Source organism: Camarhynchus parvulus, chromosome 29 (genome assembly GCF_901933205.1).
Source record: "Camarhynchus parvulus chromosome 29, STF_HiC, whole genome shotgun sequence".
In the NCBI taxonomy this organism is placed as follows: Eukaryota; Metazoa; Chordata; class Aves; order Passeriformes; family Thraupidae; genus Camarhynchus; species Camarhynchus parvulus.
Window position 1 is genome coordinate 1,345,728 of NC_044599.1, and position 23,564 is coordinate 1,369,291.

General features: G+C 49.8%; 1 protein-coding gene across 2 annotated transcripts in view; it reads right to left on the reverse strand.

Moving 5' to 3' along the window:
• Positions 1 to 390: 390 nt before the first annotated feature.
• ANKRD52 (ankyrin repeat domain 52) overlaps positions 391 to 23,564 on the reverse strand; it is a 41,461-nt gene continuing 18,287 nt past the window's right edge. Inside the window, exons 14-28 of one of the 2 annotated variants that reach the window (XM_030967263.1) lie at positions 23,040 to 23,180; positions 21,808 to 21,876; positions 20,594 to 20,705; positions 19,196 to 19,267; positions 17,957 to 18,158; positions 16,685 to 16,772; positions 14,685 to 14,802; positions 12,187 to 12,406; positions 10,512 to 10,599; positions 6,834 to 6,917; positions 5,420 to 5,565; positions 2,818 to 2,900; positions 1,871 to 1,953; positions 1,484 to 1,575; positions 391 to 869 (exon numbers count right to left, since the gene is read on the reverse strand). In XM_030967263.1, coding sequence (XP_030823123.1) covers positions 508 to 869; positions 1,484 to 1,575; positions 1,871 to 1,953; positions 2,818 to 2,900; positions 5,420 to 5,565; positions 6,834 to 6,917; positions 10,512 to 10,599; positions 12,187 to 12,406; positions 14,685 to 14,802; positions 16,685 to 16,772; positions 17,957 to 18,158; positions 19,196 to 19,267; positions 20,594 to 20,705; positions 21,808 to 21,876; positions 23,040 to 23,180 — 1,960 coding nt within the window. In that variant the 3' untranslated portion in view covers positions 391 to 507. Of the gene's footprint in view, positions 870 to 1,477; positions 1,576 to 1,870; positions 1,954 to 2,817; positions 2,901 to 5,419; positions 5,566 to 6,833; positions 6,918 to 10,511; positions 10,600 to 12,186; positions 12,407 to 14,684; positions 14,803 to 16,684; positions 16,773 to 17,956; positions 18,159 to 19,195; positions 19,268 to 20,593; positions 20,706 to 21,807; positions 21,877 to 23,039; positions 23,181 to 23,564 lie in introns of both variants that reach the window. The other variant, XM_030967262.1, reaches the window with a different exon arrangement.

A 23,564-nucleotide genomic window follows, 5' to 3' on the forward strand; every position in this document is an offset into this window, starting at 1 on the left:
CAGCCCAAGTCCTGCCAGCCCAAATCCTGCCAGCCCAAATCCTGCCAGCCCAAATCCTGCCAGCCCAAAGAAAGGTTTGGGAGGGTACCAGGAACATGCCAGCCCAAATCCTGCCCCTTCCATGCCAGGAAAGTGCCAGCCCAAATCCTGCCCCTCCACCTCCTGCCCATCCAGGGCACAGGGAATGGGACTGGGGATGTGCCAGCCCCAATCCTGCCAGCCAGGGAAGGTTGGGAGGGCACCAGGAACGTGCCAGCCCAAACCCTGCCCCTCCAGGCCCTGCCCACCCAGGCTGGGCACAGGGACCGAGCCTGGCACCGCTCTGACCCCACTGGAACCACACAAACCCCGAACTCTCGGCCTCACCCCTCCACCCACCCTCACCCACCCCGCACTGGGCCCGCCCGGTCTTGTTCTCCTTTAAAGTGCCCTATATTTATAGAATTTCTAAATAAATAGAATAAAGATATCAGGTCACCCGTGGCCGGGGGAGGGAGGAGGAGGAGGTCACTCCGAGTAGCAGCCGTCCAGGCCGATGGCGCTGTGGCGTTCCTTGGAGTAGGGGCAGGAGGAGCCGTTCGGGAGGGCCCCGCACGCCGGCACCGGCACCGGGAGGGCCCCGCGGGCCGGCACCGGGAGGGCCCCTGCGCCCGGTACCGGGAGGGCCCCGCAGGCCGGCACCGGCACCGGGAGGGCCCCGCAGGCCGCCGCCGCCGCCGCCTTGGCCGCGATGCCGCAGTTCGTGAGGAGGCTGAGGCTGAAGGAGCCGAGCGCGTCCTTGGGCGGGAAAGGCTTCATGGTGGAGAGGATCAGTGCCAGGCAGTCGGCAACGTCCTTGTTGGGGGCGCACGCCAGGGCTGGGGTGTGACCTGAGGGACACAGGGAGCCGTGAGGGGTGAGCGGTGTGAGGGTGTGGGGCTGTGGGATTAGGGGATTGTAGGGGTGTGGGGCTGTGGGGTGTGGGATTGTAGGGGTGTGGGGTGTGGGGTTGTAGGACGGGTGTGGGATGGGGTGTGACCTGAGGGACACAGGGAGCCGTGAGGGGTGAGCGGTGTGAGGGTGTGGGGCTGTGGGATTAGGGGATTGTAGGGGTGTGGGGCTGTGGGGTGTGGGGCTGTGGGGTGTGGGATTGTAGGGGTGTGGGGCTGTGGGATTAGGGGATTGTAGGGGTGTGGGGTGTGGGGTTGTAGGATGGAGTGTGGGATGGGGTGTGACCTGAGGGAACCAGGGAGCCGTGAGGGGTGAGCGGTTGTGAGGGTGAGGTGTGGGATTCTGGGGGTGTGGGGTGGTGGGGATGTGGGCTCATGGAATGGGGTGTAGGACTGGGGGGATTGTGGGGGTTCTGAAAGGTTTCATGGTGGAGAGGATCAGTGCTAGGCAGTCAGCAACACGCACACTCACACTCACACTCACACACACACTCACACTCACACCCACACACACTCACACTCACACCCACACACTCACTCACACTCACCCTCACCTTCTTCATCCACAGCCAGCACGGTGGCCCCGCGGCTGAGCAGGGCCTGCACCACCGAGGCCAGGCCGTTCCGCGCCGCGATGTGCAGCGGCCTGGGGAGGGGGAAAGCGTTACAGCCCCTAAACGCCGCCCTAAATACCACCCTAAAATCCACTCAAAGTCCCACCACAAAACCCTGCCACAAAATCCCACCCCAAACCCCACAGAACCCCCCGTGCCAACATCTTTGAGTGGGTTCAAGGGCGGGCTCACCTGTTCACACAATTCCCAGTTTTCCCCCACTCCCACATTCCCCAGTTCCCCCCATTCCCAGTTCTTGCCCCACTCCCAGTCCCCCCATTTTCCCCCATTCCCAGTTCCCCCATTCCCAGCTGTGCAAACACTCACATCTGCAGAGCACTGTTACTTGCATTGATAAGGCCAAGGTCTTGGGTTTCCCCCAGGATCAACAAGGCACACTTTTCATGGCCCTGGGGACACACGGGGACATTCAGGGCAGGAGAACCATCTCCTGAACTGTCCTCCTCCTCCAGGTCACCCTGGCACCTGCTGGCCCTCCACCTTCCCCTCCTCGGCATGGACAGAGTGACCACAAACCTCTGGGTGCCACCATGGAATGGACAAAGTGACCACAAGGCTCTGGGTGCCACCATGGCTTGGGAGTGACCACCATGGCTTGGACAAAGTGACCACCATAGATTGGGAGTGACCACCATGGCTTGGACAAAGTGACCACCATGGCTTGGACAAAGTGACCACAAGGCTCTGGGTGCCACCATGGGATGGGAGTGACCACCATGGCTTGGACAAAGTGACCACCATGGCTTGGACAAAGTGACCACCATGGCTTGGACAAAGTGACCACAAGCCTTTGGTTGTCACCACGGCTTGGAGTGACCACCATGGGTTGGACAAATGACTGTCACGGCTTGGACAAAGTGACCACCATGGCTTGGACAAAGTGACCACAAGGCTCTGGGTGCCACCATGGGATGGGAGTGACCACCATGGCTTGGACAAAGTGACCACAAGGCTCTGATTTCCACCATGGAATGGAAAAACTGGCCACAAGCCTCTGGTTGCCACCACGGGATGGGAGCGACCATCATGGAATGGACAAAGTGACCACCATAGATTGGGAGTGACCACCATGGCTTGGACAAAGTGACCACAAGGCTCTGGGTGCCACCATGGGATGGGAGTGACCACCATGGCTTGGACAAAGTGACCACCATGGCTTGGACAAAGTGACCACAAGGCTCTGGTTGCCCCCACGGCCCAGGAGGACACCGAGGTGTCCCAGAGGTGCCACCCAGGCCAGCCCCATGTCCCACCTTGCTGCAGGCCAGGTGAAGAGCTGTGTTCTTGTTGACATCCAGCACAGTAATATTTGCTTTTGCTTGGAACAGCAGGAACTCTGCAAGGAGGAGGAGGAGGAGGAGAAGAACTGGTGAGGAAGAGGCAAAAAATGTCCCCAGTGCCAGCCAGGAGAGGGGACAGCTCTGGGAGGAGCAGCACCCTGATGCCTCAGGTTTTTATATATATTTTTTTATATTTTATATATTTCTTTTTCAGATTTTGTGCTGCTATAGGCTGTAGTTGTGAGATTCATGGCATGATGCCTCAGGTTTATATACATATATATATATTTTATATATATATTATATATTTTTATATTTTATATATTTTATATCTTTATTTTTCAGATTTTGTGCTGCTTTAGGCTGTAGTTCTGAGATTCATAACAAGGTGACTCAGGCTTTAGCTGCTGTGAGACTGTGGATAAAAAATAATAAACAGCTGGGTCTGAATGTGAAATAGCATAACACATGTAAGAAATGATAAATATTTGAGTCTGAATGTGAAATATTGTAATATAGATATAATAAACACCTAAGTATGAATGTGAAATAGCCTAACATAATAAATAATAAACAGCTGAGTCTGAACGTGAACTATCCTAACAAGGATATAATAAACAGCTGGGTCTGAATGTGAAATTGTAACACAGATAAATAATAAACACCTCAGTCTGAATGTGAACTATTGTAACATAGATATAATAAACACCTGAGTCTGAGCATGAACTCTCATCTCAAGCCCTTCAATCCCTCCCCAGGGGCAGAAGCAGAATCCCAAACCCTTGGTACCCACCCAGTGCCACCCTCGGTACCCACCCAGTGCCACCATCAGTACCCACCCAGTGCCACCCTCAGTACCCACCCAGTGCCACCCTCGGTACCCACCCAGTGCCGCCGTGTGCCCGTTCTCTGATGCCACCCTCAGTACCAACCCAGTGCCACCCTCGGTACCCACCCAGTGCCACCCTCAGTACCCACCCAGTGCCACCCGCAGTACCCACCCAGTGCCACCCTCGGTACCAACCCAGTGCCACCTTCAGTACCCACCCAGTGCCACCCTCAGTACCAACCCAGTGCCACCCTCAGTACCCACCCAGTGCCACCCTCGGTACCAACCCAGTGCCACCCTCGGTACCCACCCAGTGCCACCTTCAGTACCCACCCAGTGCCACCATCAGTACCCACCCAGTGCCACCCTCAGTACCCACCCAGTGCCACCATCAGTACCCACCCAGTGCCACCTTCAGTACCCACCCAGTGCCACCCTCAGTACCAACCCAGTGCCACCCGCAGTACCAACCCAGTGCCACCATGTGCCCATTCTCTGATGCCACCATCAGTACCAACCCAGTGCCACCCTTGGTACCAACCCAGTGCCACCCTCGGTACCCACCCAGTGCCACCATGTGCCCATTCTCTGATGCCACCATCAGTACCCACCCAGTGCCACCATCAGTACCCACCCAGTGCCGCCGTGTGCCCGTTCTCTGATGCCACCCTCAGTACCCACCCAGTGCCACCCTCAGTACCCACCCAGTGCCACCCTCGGTACCCACCCAGTGCCGCCGTGTGCCCGTTCTCCAGTGCCACCCTCGGTACCCATCCAGTGCCACCCTCAGTACCAACCCAATGCCACCCTCAGTACCCACCCAGTGCCACCCTCAGTACCCACCCAGTGCCACCCTCGGTACCCACCCAGTGCCACCATCAGTACCCACCCAGTGCCGCCGTGTGCCCGTTCTCTGATGCCACCTTCAGTACCCACCCAGTGCCACCCTCGGTACCCACCCAGTGCCACCCTCAGTACCCACCCAGTGCCACTATCAGTACCCACCCAGTGCCACCATCAGTACCCACCCAGTGCCGCCGTGTGCCCGTTCTCTGATGCCACCCTCAGTACCCATCCAGTGCCACCCTCAGTACCCACCCAGTGCCACCATCAGTACCCACCCAGTGCCACCTTCAGTACCCACCCAGTGCCACCCTCAGTACCAACCCAGTGCCACCCGCAGTACCCACCCAGTGCCACCATGTGCCCATTCTCTGATGCCACCATCAGTACCAACCCAGTGCCACCCTTGGTACCAACCCAGTGCCACCCTCGGTACCCACCCAGTGCCACCATGTGCCCATTCTCTGATGCCACCATCAGTACCAACCCAGTGCCACCCTCGGTACCCACCCAGTGCCACCATGTGCCCATTCTCTGATGCCACCATCAGTACCCACCCAGTGCCACCATCAGTACCCACCCAGTGCGCGGCGTGCCCGTTCTCTGATGCCACCCTCAGTACCCACCCAGTGCCACCCTCAGTACCCACCCAGTGCCACCCTCGGTACCCACCCAGTGCCGCCGTGTGCCCGTTCTCCAGTGCCACCCTCGGTACCCACCCAGTGCCACCCTTGGTACCAACCCAGTGCCACCCTCGGTACCCACCCAGTGCCACCCTCAGTACCCATCCAGTGCCACCCTCAGTACCAACCCAATGCCACCCTCAGTACCCACCCAGTGCCACTATCAGTACCCACCCAGTGCCACCCTTGGTACCCATCCAGTGCCACCCTCAGTACCCACCCAGTGCCGCCGTGTGCCCATTCTCCGATGCCACCATCAGGGGGGTCCTGCCCATTTTGTCGGCCGAGTCCACCTGGGCCTGGTGGCGCAGCAGCAGCTGTAAACCACGGACGTTGTCTGCGAAGGCAGCAGCGTGAAGGGGGGTCCTGGGGGGCAAAATCCACCAAAATCCACCAAAATCCATCAAAATCCACCAAAATCCACCAAAATCCATCAAAATCCATCAAAATCCACCAAAATCCATCAAAATCCATCAAAATCCAGGGGCAGGGAGGAGGAGGGGGTGATGCTTAAAGAGTCAGTTTTTATATTTTCACAGTATTCTTTTTTTTTAGTTCATCTTTTCATAATATTCATATTTTTTGAGTTCGTATTTTCATATTAGTATTTTTATTTCATCCTTTTAAAATAGTCATATTTTTATTTCATTTATTTTATTTTATTCTATTTTATTCTATTTTTAAAATTTTTATTTAATAAATTTTGTATTTTATCCGTGGGGATGGTGATGCTCGTATTTTCATAATATTCATATTTTCATGTCATATTTTTAAAATATATTTTTATTTCATATTTAAAAAAAATTGATTTTTATTTCATTTTTATTTTATTTTATTATATTTAAAAAATTATTTAATACATTTTGTATTTTCTCAATGGGCGTGGTGATGCCTTAAGTTTTAACTTTCACATTTTCATAATATTCATATTATTCATACATCTTGGGTGTAGTCTTGGCCAGGCTATTATACTGCCCAAGGTGAATCCTTTTAATAAATTCAATTAAAAATTACAAAATTTAATCCTTTAATTCTGTCTGTGTCTGTTCCAGGAGCCTCCCAAGGCACCACCTACAGCCTCAGGGACTGAAAAGTATAAATAAATAAAAAATAAATAATGTCCTTTCTATAAGTAAGTATAATAAATAAGTAAATCGCCTGTATAAATAAATAAATGGATAATATATATATATATTTGTAATATATTTATTTATCAACTTTATTTATTTATTTATTTATATTATAAATAATTTTATAATTCTATCAAAACCTCGTGACTCTGATCCATCTTGGGTGCAGCCCTGCTGGGCTCTTTTAATAAATACACAATCCTTATAATAAAAATTAAATCATCAAATAAATGATTAATAAATTGATATTAATGAAGTTATTGTAATACATTAAAATTACTAATAAATGACTAAGAAATCATTAAAATATTTTAATAAATACACAATTCTTATTATAATAATTAAGCGAATTATTAATAAATAATATTAATAAAATAAATTAAAGATACGAATACATTAATATCACAAAAGTAAATTTAATAAATTAAAATACTAATAAATTAAAATATTAATGAATTACAATATTAAGAAATTAATAATGAAAAGACACCATCGAATGCTCACCTTCCTTTGGCATCTCTGCTATTAACAATCTTGGCACCCAATGCTTCCACCAGCATTTCAGCAGTGCCGTCCTGGTTGTTAATTCTGAGAACAGGAGGAGAAGGGAGGTCAGGGCAGGGCTGGGCACAACAGCCCAGGAACTGCAGATATTTGGGGTGAAACTCCCCTTTTTTGGGGTCTCCAAGGCCTGGAATTGTTTGAATTATTTTGGGGTGAAATTTCCCTTTTGGGGGCTCCAAGGCCTGAGGATATTTGGGGTAAAATTCTCCTTTTGGGGGCTCCAAGGCCTGGAATTGTTTGAATTATTTTGGGGTGAAATTTCCCTTTTGGGGGATCCAAGGCCTGAGGATATTTGGGGTAAAATTCTCCTTTTGGAGGCTCCAAGGCCTGGAATCATTGGAATTATTTTGGGGTAAAATTCCCCTTTTGGAGGCTCCAAGGCCTGGAATAATTGGAATTATTTTTAGGTAAAATTTCCCTTTCAGGGGCTCCAAGGCCTGAGGATATTTGGGGTAAAATTCCCCTTTTGGAGGCTCCAAGGTCGGGAATTATTAGAATTATTTTGGGGTAAAATTCCCTTTTCAGACCATCTCAGAGGCTCCAACGCCTGGAATTCTTTTTAGGTAAAATTCCCCTTTCAGCCCATCCAAGAGGCTCTCCAAGGTCTGGAATTATTTGAATTATTTTTGGGGGTAAAATTTCCCTTTTGGGAGCTCCAAGGCCTGGAATTGTTGGAATTATTTTTGGGGTAAAATTCCCCTTTCAGCCCATCCCAGGGGCTCCAAACCCCAGAATTATTTTGGGGTAAAATTCCCTTTTCAGCCCATCCTGGGGCTCCAAACCCCAGAATTATTTTGGGGTAAAATTCCCTTTTCAGCCCATCCCAGGGGCTCCAAACCCCAGAATTATTTTGGGGTAAAATTCCCCTTTCAGCCCATCCCAGGGCTCCAAACCCCAGAATTATTTTTGGGGCAAAATTCCCTTTTCAGCCCATCCCAGGGCTCCAAACCCCAGAATTATTTTGGGGTAAAATTCCCCTTTCAGCCCATCCCAGGGCTCCAAACCCCAGAATTATTTTTGGGGTAAAATTCCCTTTTCAGCCCATCCCAGGGGCTCCAAACCCCAGAATTATTTTGGGGTAAAATTCCCTTTCAGCCCATCCCAGGGGCTCCAAACCCCAGAATTATTTTGGGGTAAAATTCCCTTTCAGCCCATCCCAGGGGCTCCAAACCCCAGAATTATTTTGGGGTAAAATTCCCTTTTCAGCCCATCCCAGGGGCTCCAAACCCCAGAATTATTTTGGGGTAAAATTCCCTTTTCAGCCCATCCCAGGGGCTCCAAACCCCAGAATTATTTTTGGGGTAAAATTCCCCTTTTCAGCCCATCCCAGGGGCTCCAAACCCCAGAATTATTTTTAGGTAAAATTCCCCTTTCAGCCCATCCCAGGGGCTCCAAACCCCAGAATTATTTTGGGGTAAAATTCCCTTTTCAGCCCATCCTGGGGCTCCAAACCCCAGAATTATTTTTGGGGTAAAATTCCCTTTTCAGCCCATCCCAGGGGCTCCAAACCCCAGAATTATTTTTGGGGTAAAATTCCCTTTTCAGCCCATCCCAGGGCTCCAAACCCCAGAATTATTTTTAGGTAAAATTCCCCTTTCAGCCCATCCCAGGGGCTCCAAACCCCAGAATTATTTTTGGGGTAAAATTCCCCTTTTCAGCCCATCCCAGGGGCTCCAAACCCCAGAATTATTTTTGGGGTAAAATTCCCCTTTTCAGCCCATCCCAGGGCTCCAAACCCCAGAATTATTTTGGGGTAAAATTCCCCTTTCAGCCCATCCCAGGGGCTCCAAACCCCAGAATTATTTTTGGGGTAAAATTCCCCTTTCAGCCCATCCCAGGGCTCCAAACCCCAGAATTATTTTGGGGTAAAATTCCCTTTTCAGCCCATCCTGGGGCTCCAAACCCCAGAATTATTTTGGGGTAAAATTCCCCTTTCAGCCCATCCCAGGGGCTCCAAACCCCAGAATTATTTTGGGGGTAAAATTCCCTTTTCAGCCCATCCCAGGGGCTCCAAACCCCAGAATTATTTTTAGGTAAAATTCCCCTTTCAGCCCATCCCAGGGGCTCCAAACCCCAGAATTATTTTTGGGGTAAAATTCCCCTTTCAGCCCATCCCAGGGGCTCCAAACCCCAGAATTATTTTGGGGTAAAATTCCCCTTTTCAGCCCATCCCAGGGGCTCCAAACCCCAGAATTATTTTGGGGTAAAATTCCCCTTTTCAGCCCATCCTGGGGCTCCAAACCCCAGAATTATTTTTGGGGTTAAAAATTCCCCTTTTCAGCCCATCCCAGGGGCTCCAAACCCCAGAATTATTTTTAGGTAAAATTCCCCTTTCAGCCCATCCCAGGGGCTCCAAACCCCAGAATTATTTTGGGGTAAAATTCCCTTTTCAGCCCATCCTGGGGCTCCAAACCCCAGAATTATTTTTGGGGTAAAATTCCCTTTTCAGCCCATCCCAGGGGCTCCAAACCCCAGAATTATTTTGGGGTAAAATTCCCTTTTCAGCCCATCCTGGGGCTCCAAACCCCAGAATTATTTTGGGGTAAAATTCCTTTTCAGCCCATCCCAGGGGCTCCAAACCCCAGAATTATTTTGGGGTAAAATTCCCCCTTTCAGCCCATCCTGGGGCTCCAAACCCCAGAATTATTTTTGGGGTAAAATTCCCTTTTCAGCCCATCCCAGGGGCTCCAAACCCCAGAATTATTTTTGGGGGTAAAATTCCCTTTTCAGCCCATCCCAGGGCTCCAAACCCCAGAATTATTTTGGGGTAAAATTCCCTTTTCAGCCCATCCTGGGGCTCCAAACCCCAGAATTATTTTGGGGTAAAATTCCCCTTTCAGCCCATCCCAGGGGCTCCAAACCCCAGAATTATTTTTGGGGTAAAATTCCCTTTTCAGCCCATCCCAGGGCTCCAAACCCCAGAATTATTTTTAGGTAAAATTCCCCTTTCAGCCCATCCCAGGGGCTCCAAACCCCAGAATTATTTTGGGGGTAAAATTCCCCTTTTCAGCCCATCCCAGGGGCTCCAAACCCCAGAATTATTTTGGGGTAAAATTCCCCTTTTCAGCCCATCCCAGGGGCTCCAAACCCCAGAATTATTTTTAGGTAAAATTCCCCTTTCAGCCCATCCCAGGGGCTCCAAACCCCAGAATTATTTTGGGGTAAAATTCCCTTTTCAGCCCATCCTGGGGCTCCAAACCCCAGAATTATTTTTGGGGTAAAATTCCCTTTTCAGCCCATCCCAGGGGCTCCAAACCCCAGAATTATTTTGGGGTAAAATTCCCTTTTCAGCCCATCCTGGGGCTCCAAACCCCAGAATTATTTTGGGGTAAAATTCCTTTTCAGCCCATCCCAGGGGCTCCAAACCCCAGAATTATTTTGGGGTAAAATTCCCCTTTCAGCCCATCCTGGGGCTCCAAACCCCAGAATTATTTTTGGGGTAAAATTCCCCTTTTCAGCCCATCCCAGGGCTCCAAACCCCAGAATTATTTTTGGGGTAAAATTCCCTTTTCAGCCCATCCTGGGGCTCCAAACCCCAGAATTATTTTTAGGTAAAATTCCCCTTTCAGCCCATCCCAGGGGCTCCAAACCCCAGAATTATTTTGGGGTGTCACTTACACTGCACAGTGCAATGGAGTAAAGGGGTTTCCTTCTAGGTATGCAAACGGGTTGTGTTCAAGTAACAATTCAAGACAATCTTCGTGCCCTGGCGAGACAGGAACAGCAGCTTGGAGCAGCTTTTCCCTAAATCCCAAAAATCCCAAAATCCTGGAAAATCCCCCCCAGATCATCCAGTCCAAGCTGGCAACAACCCCAAAACCCAGAAAAACTCCAAAACAACCCCAAAAAGTGAGAAGAACCATTTGGATTTTGGAGTGGATCAGGCTCTCACCACTGTAGGAGGCCCAGTGCATGGGTGAGTAGCCGCTGCAGTCCACGGACCCAAAAAACCCCGAAAAACCCCAAAATACCCCGAAAAAATCCAGAAAAAAAAAAAAAACCAAACCAAAACCCCCAAAAAAACCCAAAAAAACCCCAAAAAGTGAGAAGAACCATTTGGATTTTGGAGCGGATCAGGGTCTCACCACTGTAGGAGGCCCAGTGCATGGGTGAGTAGCCGCTGTAGTCCACGGACCCAAAAAACCCCGAAAAACCCCAAAAAACCCAGAAAAAAAAAAAAGAACAAAACCCCAAAAAACCCCAGAAAAAAAACCCCAAAACACAGAAAAACTCAAAAAAACCCCAAAAAGTGAGAAGGACCAGCTGGACTTTGGAGCAGATCAGGGTCTCATCACTGTAGGAGGCCCAGTGCATGGGCGGGTAGCCAGCGCTGTAGTCCACCACGGACCCAAAAAACCAGAAAAAAATCCAGAAAAAATGCCCCAAAAACCCAAAAACACCCCAAAAAACCCCAAAAAGTGAGAAGGACCATTTGGATTTTGGAGCGGATCAGGCTCTCACCACTGTAGGAGGCCCAGTGCATGGGCGAGTAGCCGCTGTTGTCCACCACAGACTCCAAAAAAACACCACCAAAAAATCCCTATAAAAATGCCCCCAAAACCCAAAAAAACCCCAAAACTCCACAAGAACAAGAGGACCATTTGGATTTTGGAGCGGATCAGGCTCTCACCACTGTAGGAGGCCCAGTGCATGGGCGAGTAGCCGCTGTAGTCCACCACGGACCCAAAAAACCAGAAAAAAATCCAGAAAAAATGCCCCAAAAACCCAAAAACACCCCAAAAAAACCCCAAAAAGTGAGAAGGACCATTTGGATTTTGGAGCGGATCAGGCTCTCACCACTGTAGGAGGCCCAGTGCATGGGCGAGTAGCCGCTGTTGTCCACCACAGACTCCAAAAAACCACCAAAAACTATAAAATGCCCCCAAAACCCAAAAAACCCCAAAACTCCACAAGAACAAGAGGACCATTTGGATTTTGGAGCGGATCAGGGTCTCACCACTGTAGGAGGCCCAGTGCATGGGCGAGTAGCCGCTGTAGTCCACCACGGACCCAAAAAACCAGAAAAAAATCCAGAAAAAATGCCCCAAAAACCCAAAAACACCCCAAAAAAACCCCAAAAAGTGAGAAGGACCATTTGGATTTTGGAGTGGATCAGGCTCTCACCACTGTAGGAGGCCCAGTGCATGGGCGAGTAGCCGCTGTTGTCCACCACGGACTCCAAAAAAACACCACCAAAAAATCCCTATAAAAATGCCCCCAAAACCCAAAAAAACCCCAAAACTCCACAAGAACAAGAGGACCATTTGGATTTTGGAGCGGATCAGGCTCTCACCACTGTAGGAGGCCCAGTGCATGGGCGAGTAGCCGCTGTAGTCCACCACGGCGTCCAGCGGGTCGGTGGAGAGCGCCGCGCGCAGCAGCGTCCGCAGCACCTCCAGGTGCCCGCAGGCCGAGGCGAAGTGGATCGGGGTGCGGCCCTTGAAGTCCCGGCACAGGACGAAGGCATCGTGGTCCAGCAGGGCAGCCAGGCAGTCCTCACAGCCAGTCACAGCCTGCGGGCACAGAGACAGCCCTCTTCAATGAATTTGCTAAAAATTTTATTATATGTATGTGTATGTATATTTTTATTTTTATATTTTTATATTTTTATATTTTTATATTTTTATATTTTTAATGTTTTTTATATTTTTCAGATTCTGTGCTGGCTTAGTGCGATGCCTCAGGCTTTAGTTTTTTATATTTTTATATATCTATATATCTATATATCTATATATCAATATATATCTCTATCTCTATCTATCTATATATCTGTATCTATATATTTTATATATCTCCATATCTATACAGACACATCATGGTCCAGCAGGGCAGCCAGGCAGTCCTCACAGCCAGTCACTGCCTGGGGGCACAGAGACAGCCCTCTTCAACGGATTTGTTAAAAATTTTATTATACGTATGTGTATATATGTTTATATATTTATATATTTATATTTTTATTTTTAATATTTTTTAATGTTTTTTATATTTTTCAGATTCTGTGCTGGCTTAGTGCGATGCCTCAGGCTTTAGTTTTTTATATTTTTATATATCTATATATCTATATATCAATATATATCTCTATCTCTATCTATCTATATATATCTCTATCTCTATCTATCTATATATCTGTATCTATATATTTTATATATCTCCATATCTATACAGATACATCATGGTCCAGCAGGGCAGCCAGGCAGTCCTCACAGCCAGTCACTGCCTGAGGGCACAGAGACAGCCTTCTTCAATGTATTTTTTAAAAATTTATTATATGTATGTGTATACATATTTTTATATTTATATTTATATATTTTTATATTTATATTTTTATATTTTTAATATTTTTTATGTTTTTCATATTTTTCAGATTCTGTGCTGGCTTAGTGCGATGCCTCAGGCTTTAGTTTTTTATATTTTTTATGTCTATATCTATATATCTGTATCTGTATATCTATATATATATTTCTGCATTTCCATATCCATACAGATACATCGTGGTCCAGCAGGGCAGCCAGGCAATCCTCACAGCCAGTCACTGCCTGGGGGCACAGCCCAGCAAGGGGTTAATGCAGCTTTTATGGCGTCCAGATTCTGTGCTGGGTCAGGCTTTAATTTTTTACATTTTTATATATTTTTTTAAATTATTTTTTATATTATCCAGACTCTCTGCTGTCTTAGGGTGATGTGTCAGGTTTTAGTGTTTTGTATTTTTTTATATCTCTATCTCTACCTCTATATAACTATCTATACATATATATATATCTATATATCCACATATCTATCTAGATAGATATCTATATATGTCTATATATTTATCTATAGCTATAGCTATTTATATATATATATCTAGATATCTGTATCTGTAGATCTCTTTATATATATCTATATATATCTATATATATCTATATCTATATATCTCAATATATCTATATCTCTATCTCTATCTATATATCTATATCTAATATATATCTATAACTATATCTAATCTATATCTGCATCTATCAATACCTATCAATATCTATATCTAATCTCTATCTCTATCTCTATCTCTATCTAATCTATATCTATATCTATATCTATATCTATATCTATATCTATATATCTATATCTATATCTATATCTATATCTAATATATATCTATATCTGTATCTATATCTATATCTATGTATCTATATCTGTGTCTAATCTATATCTATATCTATATCTATATATCTATATCTATATATCTATATCTATATCTAATCTATATCTATATCTGTATCTATATCTATATTTGTATCTATATCTATATATCTATATCTAATCTATATCTATATATCTATATCTATATCTATATATCTATATCTGTATCTATATCTATGTCTGTATCTATATCTATATATCTATATCTAATATATATCTATATCTGTATCTATATATATCTGTATCTATATCTATATATCTATATCTATATCTAATCTATATATCTATATCTAATCTATATCTATATCTGTATCTATATCTATCTACATCTATATCTATCAACACCTATCAATATCTATATCTATATATCTATATCTATATCTATATCTATATCTATCTCTATATCTATCTCTCTATCTATGTATCTATATCTATATCTATCTCTATATCTATCTCTATCTATCTACTATCTATCTATCTATCTATCTATCTATCTATCTATCTATCTATCTATCTATCTATCTCTCTATCTCTCTCTCTCTCTCTCTCTCTCTATCTATCCATCTATCTATCTATCTCTCTCTAGCAGGAGCCCCCTGGCCCCCCACTCACCCCACGGTGCAGCGCGGTCCGGCCCCTCTTGTCGGCGGCGTCGGCCGTGGAGCCCTTGTCCAGCAGGAGATGGACACAGTCCACGTGGCCGTTCATGATGGCCAGCATCAGAGGGGTCCTGCAAGGGGAAAGGCGGAGAATTCATGGAGAGCACCAAGGACCTGGAGGGGTTTGGGATGGAGAGTTCATGGAGACCACCAAGGACCTGGAGGGTTGGGATGGAGAGTTCATGGAGACCACCAAGAACATGGAGAAGAAAGGGATGGAGAATTCATGGAGACCACCAAGAGTCTGGAGGGGTTGGGATGGAGAATTCATGGAGACCACCAAAAACCTGGAGGGGTTTGGGATGGAGAATTCATGGAGAGCACCAAAAACCTGGAGGGGTTTGGGATGGAGTGGAGACCCGCCTGGAGGGTTGGGATGGAGAGTTAACCAAGAACATGGAGAAAGGGATGGAGAATTGAACCACAAGAGTTTGGGGGTTGGGATGGAGATTCATGGAGACCACCAAAAGGATTTTACTGGAGGGGTTTGGGATGGAAGTTTGGAGACACAAGCCTGGAGGTTGAGAGTTCATGGAGACCACCAAGAACATGGAGAAGAAAGGGATGGAGAATTCATGGAGACCACCAAGAGTCTGGAGGGGTTGGGATGGAGAATTCATGGAGACCACCAAAAACCTGGAGGGGTTTGGGATGGCGAATTCATGGAGAGCACCAAAAACCTGGAGGGGTTTGGGATGGAGATTTCATGGAGACCGCCAAAAACCTGGAGGGGTTTGGGATGGAGAGTTCATGGAGACCGCCAAGAACATGGAGAAGAAAGGGATGGAGAATTCATGGAGAGCACCAAGAGTCTGGAGGGGTTGGGATGGAGAATTCATGGAGAGCACCAAGGACCTGGAGAAGTTTGGGATGGAGAATTCATGGAGACCACCAAGAACATGGAGGGCTGGGATGGTGAATTCATGGAGACCACCAAGAACATGGAGGGCTGGGATGGTGAATTCATGGAGACCACCAAGAACATGGAGGGTTGGGATGGAGAGTTCATGGAGAGCACCAAAAGCCTGGAGGGGTTGGGATGGAGAATTCATGGAGACCACCAAGAACATGGAGGGCTGGGATGGTGAATTCATGGAGAGCACCAAGGACCTGGAGGGTTGGGATGGAGAGTTCATGGAACCCACCAAGAATATGGAGGGAAAAGGGATGGAGAATTAATGGAGAGCACCAAGGACATGGAGGGGTTTGGGACGGAGAATTCATGGAGACCACCAAGAGTCTGGAGGGGTTGGGATGGTGAATTCGTGGAGACCGCCAAGAACATGGAGAAGAAAGGGATGGAGAATTCATGGAGAACGCCAAGAACATGGAGGGGTTGGGATGGTGAATTCATGGAGAGCACCAAGGACCTGGAGGGTTGGGATGGAGAATTCATGGAACCCACCAAGAACATAGAGGGTTGGGATGGTGGGGATGGAGAATTTATAGAGCCCACCAAGAGCCTGGAGGGGAAAGGGATGGGATGGAGAATTCATGGAGACCACCAAGAGTCCGGAGGGGTTGGGACAATTGGGAGTGGTGGTGAGGGACACAGAAATGGAGGTGAAGGACACTCAGGATGGTGGTGGCACCTCTGGGGTAAGATATTTAAGCAGCAAAATCTGGCAGGTTCTTGTGCAGAGGACGTGGGATGGACTGAGCACAGCCCCCATGCGTCAGGAAGGAGCTGGGAAGGGTCAGGAGAAGCTCCTCTGGAACCTTTTCCCTTCTCATGATCCCACCATGACTTCATCACCAATAAACCAAATTAACTCAACAAATATCCCAAATTCCACCCCGTTTTGGCCGTGCTGGAGTTGCTGAGGGATCTCCCTTGGTTCTTATCTCAAGCTGGGACCTTCCAGCAGGTGTCCCTGCCTGTCCCAGGTGTCCCTGCCTGTCCCAGGTGGCCCTGGTGGCACTGGTGGCTCTGGTGGCCCTGGCGGCACTCACTGGCCGTGGATGTCCATGACGTCGGTGATGTCCGCCCGCTCGCCGCTGTCGATCAGGAGGTGCAGGGAATCCGTGTTCCCGTTGGCAGCTGGGCACAGGAACGGGAAACGGAGGAGGAAAAGGGGAGGAGGAAAAACGGAGGAGGAAAAACGGAGGAGGAAAAGGGATGAGAAAAAGGGAGGTGGAAAAAGGGAGGAGGAAAAGGGAGGAAAAATGAGAGGAGGAAAACGGGAGGAGGAAAAGGCAGGTGGAAAATGGCAGGTGGAAAAGGGGAGGAGGAAAAATGGGAGGTGGAAAATGGGACAAGGTAAAGAGGGATGAGAAAAAAAGGGATGAGGAAATGAGAGACAAGGAAAAGAGGGATAAAGAAAAGGGACGAAAAAAACAAGGATGGGGAAAAGAGGGAGGAGGAAAAGGGAGGAGGAAAAGGGAGAAGACGGAGAAGCAGAAGAGGGATGAGGAAAACAGATGAGGCAGAGAGACAAGGAAAGAGAGATGAGCAAAGGGGATAAGGACGAGGGACAAGGAAAAAGGGACGACAAGTCAGAAACCCCCAAACCCTCAGGAAGGGGATGAACCCCTGGGGTTTCTGGGTTCTGTACGGCCCCATCCCCATCCCCTGCAGGACCCAAAACACATCAGGAACCCTCCCAGGACACTTCGGGAACCCTTCCAGGAGCTGCAGGAGCCCAGGACACCCTGAGAACCCTCCCAAGGCTCTCCAGGAGCTGCAGGAGCCCAGAGCCCTCCCAGGACCCTTCCAGAGCCCTCCCAGGACCCTCCCAAGACACTCTGGGAATGCTTTCAGGATCTGTAGGAGCCCAGAACTCCTCAGGAACCCTCCCAGGACACACCAAGAACCCTCTCAGGACCCAGAACACCCCGAGAACCCTCCCAGGACATTCCAGAATCCTTCCAGGACACCCTGAAAACCCTCCCAGGACCCTCCCAAGTCACTTTTGGAATCCTTCCAAGACCTGCTGGAGCCCAGAACCCCTGAGGAACCCTCCCAGAACATTCCAGAACCCTCCCAGGACATCCCGAGAACCCTCCCAGAACCCTCCCAAGTCACTTTGGGAACCCTTCCAAGACCTGCAGGAGCCCAGAAGCCCTCAGGTACCCTCCCAGGACATCTTGAGAACCCTCCCAGGACATTCCAGAACCCTCCCAGGACATCCCGAGAACCCTCCCACAACCCTCCCAAGTCACTTTGGGAACCCTTCCAAGACCTGCAGGAGCCCAGAAGCCCTGAGGAACCCTGCCAGGTGCCACCTGCAGCGTGGAGAGGCGTCCACTTCCTCTTCCTCTCCTTGACCAGGGCGGAGGCGCCGTGGCTGGTGAGCACCTGCACGCACTCGCTGGCGCCGCGCTCCGTGGCCAGGTAGAACGCGGTGCGGCCCTTGTGGTCCCGCACGTCCAGGTTCACCAGCGTCTCAGCCAGAGCCTTGAGGGCTTCACAGTGACCATTGTAGGCCTGGGGACAGGGGACACGCAGGTGGGCAGGTGGAAGCGTTCCTCAGGTAGCTGGAGTGTTCCTCAGGTACTCAGAATGTCCCTCAGGTTCCTCAAGACAACCAAAGTGTCCCCAAGGTACCCAAAGTGTCCCTCAGGTAGCCAGAAATGTCCCCTAGGTACCCAAAGTGTCCTTCGGGTACCCAAAGTGTCACCGAGGTACCCAAAGTGTCCCTCAGGTAACCAGAAATGTCCCCCAGGTACTCAGAGTGTCCCTCAGGTAGCTGGAGTGTTCCTTGGGTAGTCAAAGTGTCACCCAGCGACCCAAAGTGTCCTTCAGGTACCCAAAGTGTCCCTTGGGTACCTAAAGTGTCCCTTAGGCATCCAAAGTGTCCCTCAGGTAACCAGAAATGTCTCCAGGCAACCAAAGTGTCCTTCAAGTACCCAAAGTGTCCTTCAAGTACCCAAAATGTCCCTCAGGTACCCAAAATGTCCCTCAGGTACCCAGAAATGTCCCGCTCATGCACTGAGAAGTGTCCCCAAAGTACCCCCTAAGCACTCAGAAATGTCCCCACCAGAAATGTCTCCTCCAGAACCCTTCCAGAACCCAGAACACCCCAAGAACCCTTCCAGAACCCTTCCAGAACCCAGAACACCCCAAGAACCCTTCCAGAACCCTCCCAAGACTGTGGGAACCCTTCCAGGATCTCTCCAGGACCCTCCTAAGACACTGTGGGAACCCTTCCAGGACCTGTAGGAGGCCAGGACATTCCAAGAACCCTTCCAGGACCCTTAGGAACCCTTCCAGGACCCAGCAGGAGCCCAGGCCACCCCAGAACCCTCCCAGGACTCTCCAGAACCCTTCCAGGACCCTTAGGAACCCTTCCAGGACCCAGCAGGAGCCCAGGACACCACCAGAACCCTCCCAGGACCATCCCAGGCCACCCCAGAACCCTCCCAGGACTCTCCAGAACCCTCCCAGGACTCTCCAGAACCCTTCCAGGACCTGCAGGAGCCCAGAACCCCTGAGGAACCCTTCCAGGACCCGCAGGCACTCACAGCTAAGTGCAAAGGGCTGACTGGAACGGTGCTTTCCACATCCTCCAGGCAGTTAAAGGACATTTCCAGGAGCTGCAAGGACAAAACCCCAAATCCAGAGCTGACCCCGGAGCTCCCCAAATCCACCCTGAGTTGCAGAAGGGCAAAAACCCCAAAAACTCTGACCCCAAAAACTCCCAAAACTCCGACCCCAAAACCCCAAAAACTTCAGAAACTCCAACCTCAAAACCCCAAAAACTCCAAAAATCCCAACCCCCAAACCCCAAAACCCCCGATTCCAAAACCCCAAAAACTCTGACCCCAAAAGCCCCAAAATTCCAACCTCAAAACCCCAAAAACTCCAAAAACTCTGACCCTCAAACCCCAAAAACTCCAAAAAATCCCAACCCAAAACCCCAAAAACTCTGACCCTCAAACCCCAAAAACTCCAAAAAATCCCAACCCAAAACCCCAAAAACTCTGACCCTCAAACCCCAAAAACTTCAGAAACTCCAACCCAAAACCCCAAAAAATCTGACCCCAAAAGCCCCAAAATTCCAACCTCGAAACCCCAAAAACTCCAAAAACTCTGACCCTCAAACCCCAGAAACTCCAAAAATCCCAATCCCAAAACCCCAAAAATTTGGGATGGGCTATTCCAAAAAATCCCATTTTTCCTGACTCGAATTCCCATCTTTTCTCTCACTTTTGAGTTTTCCAGCTCAAATTTTCTCTCCAGCTCAGATTTTCCCTCTTTCCTGGTTGGGATTTCTTCTCCTTCCCACTTGGGATTTTCCCCCTTTCCTGGGGTTTTTTTCCCCCCTTTCCCCAGGGAGATTTTCCCCCTTTTCCTGGATGATTTTCCCCCTTTCCTGGGGGTGATTTCCCCCTATTTTATTAATTATTTTCCCTCATTTTCTGGATTATTTCCCCCCATTTCTGGGGTGTTTTTCCCCCTTTCTCGGGAACGATTCTCCCCCTTTTCCTCGATGATTTTCTCCTATTTCCTGCATGGTTTTCCCCCTTTCCTGGGGATTTTTTCCCCCATTCTTGGAGGTGTTTTCCCCCATTTTCTGGGGGTGGTTTTCCCCATTCTTGGTGGTGTTTTCCTTCTTTCCTGGGGGTGATTTCCCCCTTTCCTGGGGGTGTTTTTCCCCCTTTCTTGGGAGCAATTTTCCCCCTTTCCTGGGGGTGTTTTCCCCCATTTCATGGCTGATTTTCCCCCATTTCTGGGGGTGTTTTCCCCCCATTTCCTGGGAGCGATTTTCCCCATTTCCTGTACGATTTCCCCTCATTGCTGGGCTGATTTTCCCCCATTTCTGGTGGTGTTTTCCCCCATTCCTGGGGATATTTTCCCCCATTCCTGGAGGTGTTTTCCCCCATTTTTGGGGCTGATTTCCCCTCTCCTGGCGCCCTCACCAGCTCGAGGTTCTGCCGGTTGCCGTAGGCGGCCGCGTAGTGGACGGCGGTGTAGCCCTGCTTGTCCCGCAGGGAGGGGTCAGCACCGTTGTCCAGCAGGAATTCCAGACAGCTAAAATTGGGGAAAAAACCCCAAAAATTAACCAGAATGGTTTCAGAATCTCACAGTGGGTGCTGGGAGTGAGGAGGGTGGGTTTGGGCTGGAATAGGAGCAGGGGGTTCCTCTCCTGAGGGTCTGCAGAGAGGAATTCTCAGCAAAATCCCAGTAAATTCCCATTAAAATCCCAGCAAAATCCCAGTAAAATTCCCAGAAAAAATCTCAGCAAAATTGCTATCAAATTCTCAGCAATATTCCCAGTAAAATCCCAGTAAATTTTAGCATATTCCCAGAGAATTCCCAGTAAATTCCCAGTAAATTCCCATCAAATTCCCAGTAAAATCCCAGTAATTTCCCAGTAATATCCCAGTAAACAATTCCCAGCAAAATTCCCATTAAATTCCCATTAAATTCCCAGCAAAATTCCCAGCAAATTTCTAGTATGTTCCCAGCAAATTCCAGAAAAATCCCAGCTAATTCCCATTAAATTAAATTCCCAGCAAAATTGCTATCAAATTCCCAGCAACATTCCCATCAAATTCCCAGCAATATTCCCAGTAAAATCCCATTAAATTCCCAGCAGATTCCCAATTAATCCTCAGTAAATTTTCTGCACAATTCCCAGCACATTCCCAGTTAATTCCCATGGAATTCCCAGTTAAACCCCAGTTCATTCCCAGTTAAATCCCAATCCATTCCCAAAATCCATTTCCAGTTAACCCCAGTCTGTTCCCAGTTAATCCCAGTTAAATCTCAGTTAATTCCCAGTCCCTCCCAGTCCATCCCAGTCTGTTCCCAGTCCACTCCAGTCCATCCCAGCCCATCCCAGTCCATAGCAGTTAATCCCAGTCCATCCTAGTCCTTCCCAGTCTATCCCAGTTCAATCCCAGTCTGTTCCCAGTTAATCCCAGTCCATCCCAGTTCAATCCCAGTCCATCCCAGTCCATTCCAGTCTGTTCCTAGTCCACTCCAATCCATTCCCAGTCTGTTCCCAGTTAATCCCAGTCCATCCCAGTTCAATCCCAGTCTGTTCCCAGTCCATCCCAGTCCATCCCAGTTCAATCCCAGTCTGTTCCCAGTCCATCCCAGTCCCTCCCAGTCCCTCCCCAGCACTCACAAGAACGCCTCCTTCAGCCTCGACTCCTTCAGGGGCTCCTCCTCGCTGGGTCCTGAGTGAGCCTCGGCTCTGCAGTGGGGACACCGCGGTGACAACGGTGACAGGGGACAATGACAGTGCCCACGGGGACACCCCTGTGCCACCCTCAGTGCCACCAGTGCCACTGTGGGTCAGTGACAGCGACCATGGGGACACCCCCAGTGTCACCACCAGTGCCACTGTGGGTCGGTGACAGTGCCCAGCGTGCCACCCCTGTGTCACCCCCAGTGCCATTAGTGCCACCTGAGGCTGGTGACAGCACCCATAGTGCCATTCCCAGTGCCACCTCAGGCTGGTGACAGTGCCCCTAGTACCCCTGGTGTCATGTCAGGCTGGTGACAGTGCCTGGCTGCTCCCCCAGTGCCACCTGGGGCTGGTGCCAGTGCCCCCAGGTGTCACCTGGGATTGGTGCCAGTGCCCCCAGGTGTCACCTGGGATTGGTGCCAGTGCCCCCAGGTGACACCTGGGGCTGGTGCCAGTGCCCCCAGGTGTCACCTGGGATTGGTGCCAGTGCCCCCAGTGCCACCTGGGATTGGTGCCAGTGCCCCCAGGTGACACCCGAGGTTCGTGACAGTACCCCCAGTGCCACCTGTGGCTGGTGCCAGTGCGCCCAGTGCCACCTGGGATTGGTGCCAGTGCTCCCAGGTGTCACCTCAGGCTGGTGATAGTGCCCACAGTGCCCCAGGTGCCACCTCAGGCTGGTAACAATGCCCTCAGGTGCCATGTCAGGCTGGTGACAATGCCCCCAGGTGACACCTGAGGTTGGTGACAGTGCCCCTGGTGAGCCAGGGTGCCCTGCCAGTGCCATTAGTGCCACCTGGGGCTGGTGACAATGCCCACAGTGCTCCCAGGGCACCCTCCAGGTGCGCCCAGTGCCACCTGTGGCCGGTGCCAGTGCCCCCAGTACCACCTAGGGCTGGTGACAATGCCCCCAGTGCCACCTGGGGCTGGTGACAATGCCCCCGGTGCCACCTGGGATTTGTGCCAGTGCCCCTGGTGTCACCTCAGGCTGGTAACAATGCCCTCAGGTGCCATGTCAGGCTGGTGCCAGTGCCCCCAGTGCCACCTAGGGCTGGTGACAATGCCCCCAGTGCCACCTAGGGCTGGTGACAATGCCCCCTGGTGCCACCTGTGGCCGGTGCCAGTGCCCCCCGTGCCACCTGTGGCCGGTGCCAGTGCCCCGGTGCCCTCACCTGCGGTAGGTGTCCGAGGCAGCCGCGTAGTGCAGGGCCGTGCAGCCTTTGCCGTCGGCCTCGTTGACGGTGGCCCCGGCTGTCACCAGTGTCACCGTGCACTGGTAGCTGCCGTTGGCCGCCGCGTAGTGCAGGGGGGTCCTGGGGACACGGCAGGGGACAAAGGGCTCAGGAACGCGCCCGGAGCCCTGCGCACCTGCCAGGACCTGCAGGAGCCCAGCACACCCCCAGCACCCTGCCAGGACCCAGCAGGAGCTCAGAACATTCTGGAAACCCTTCCAGGACCCTCCCAGGACACCTCAAGAACCCTGCCAGGACCTGCAGGTGCCCAGAATACCCCCAGAACCCTGCCAGGACCCAGAACACCTCATGAACCCTTCCAGGACCCTCCCAGGATACCCCAGGAGCCCAGGATACCCTGGGGATCTTCCAGGACCCAACAGGAGCTCAGAACATTCTGGAAACCCTGCCAGGACCCTCCCAGAACACTCCAAGAACCCTTCCAGGACCTGTAGGAGCCCAGAA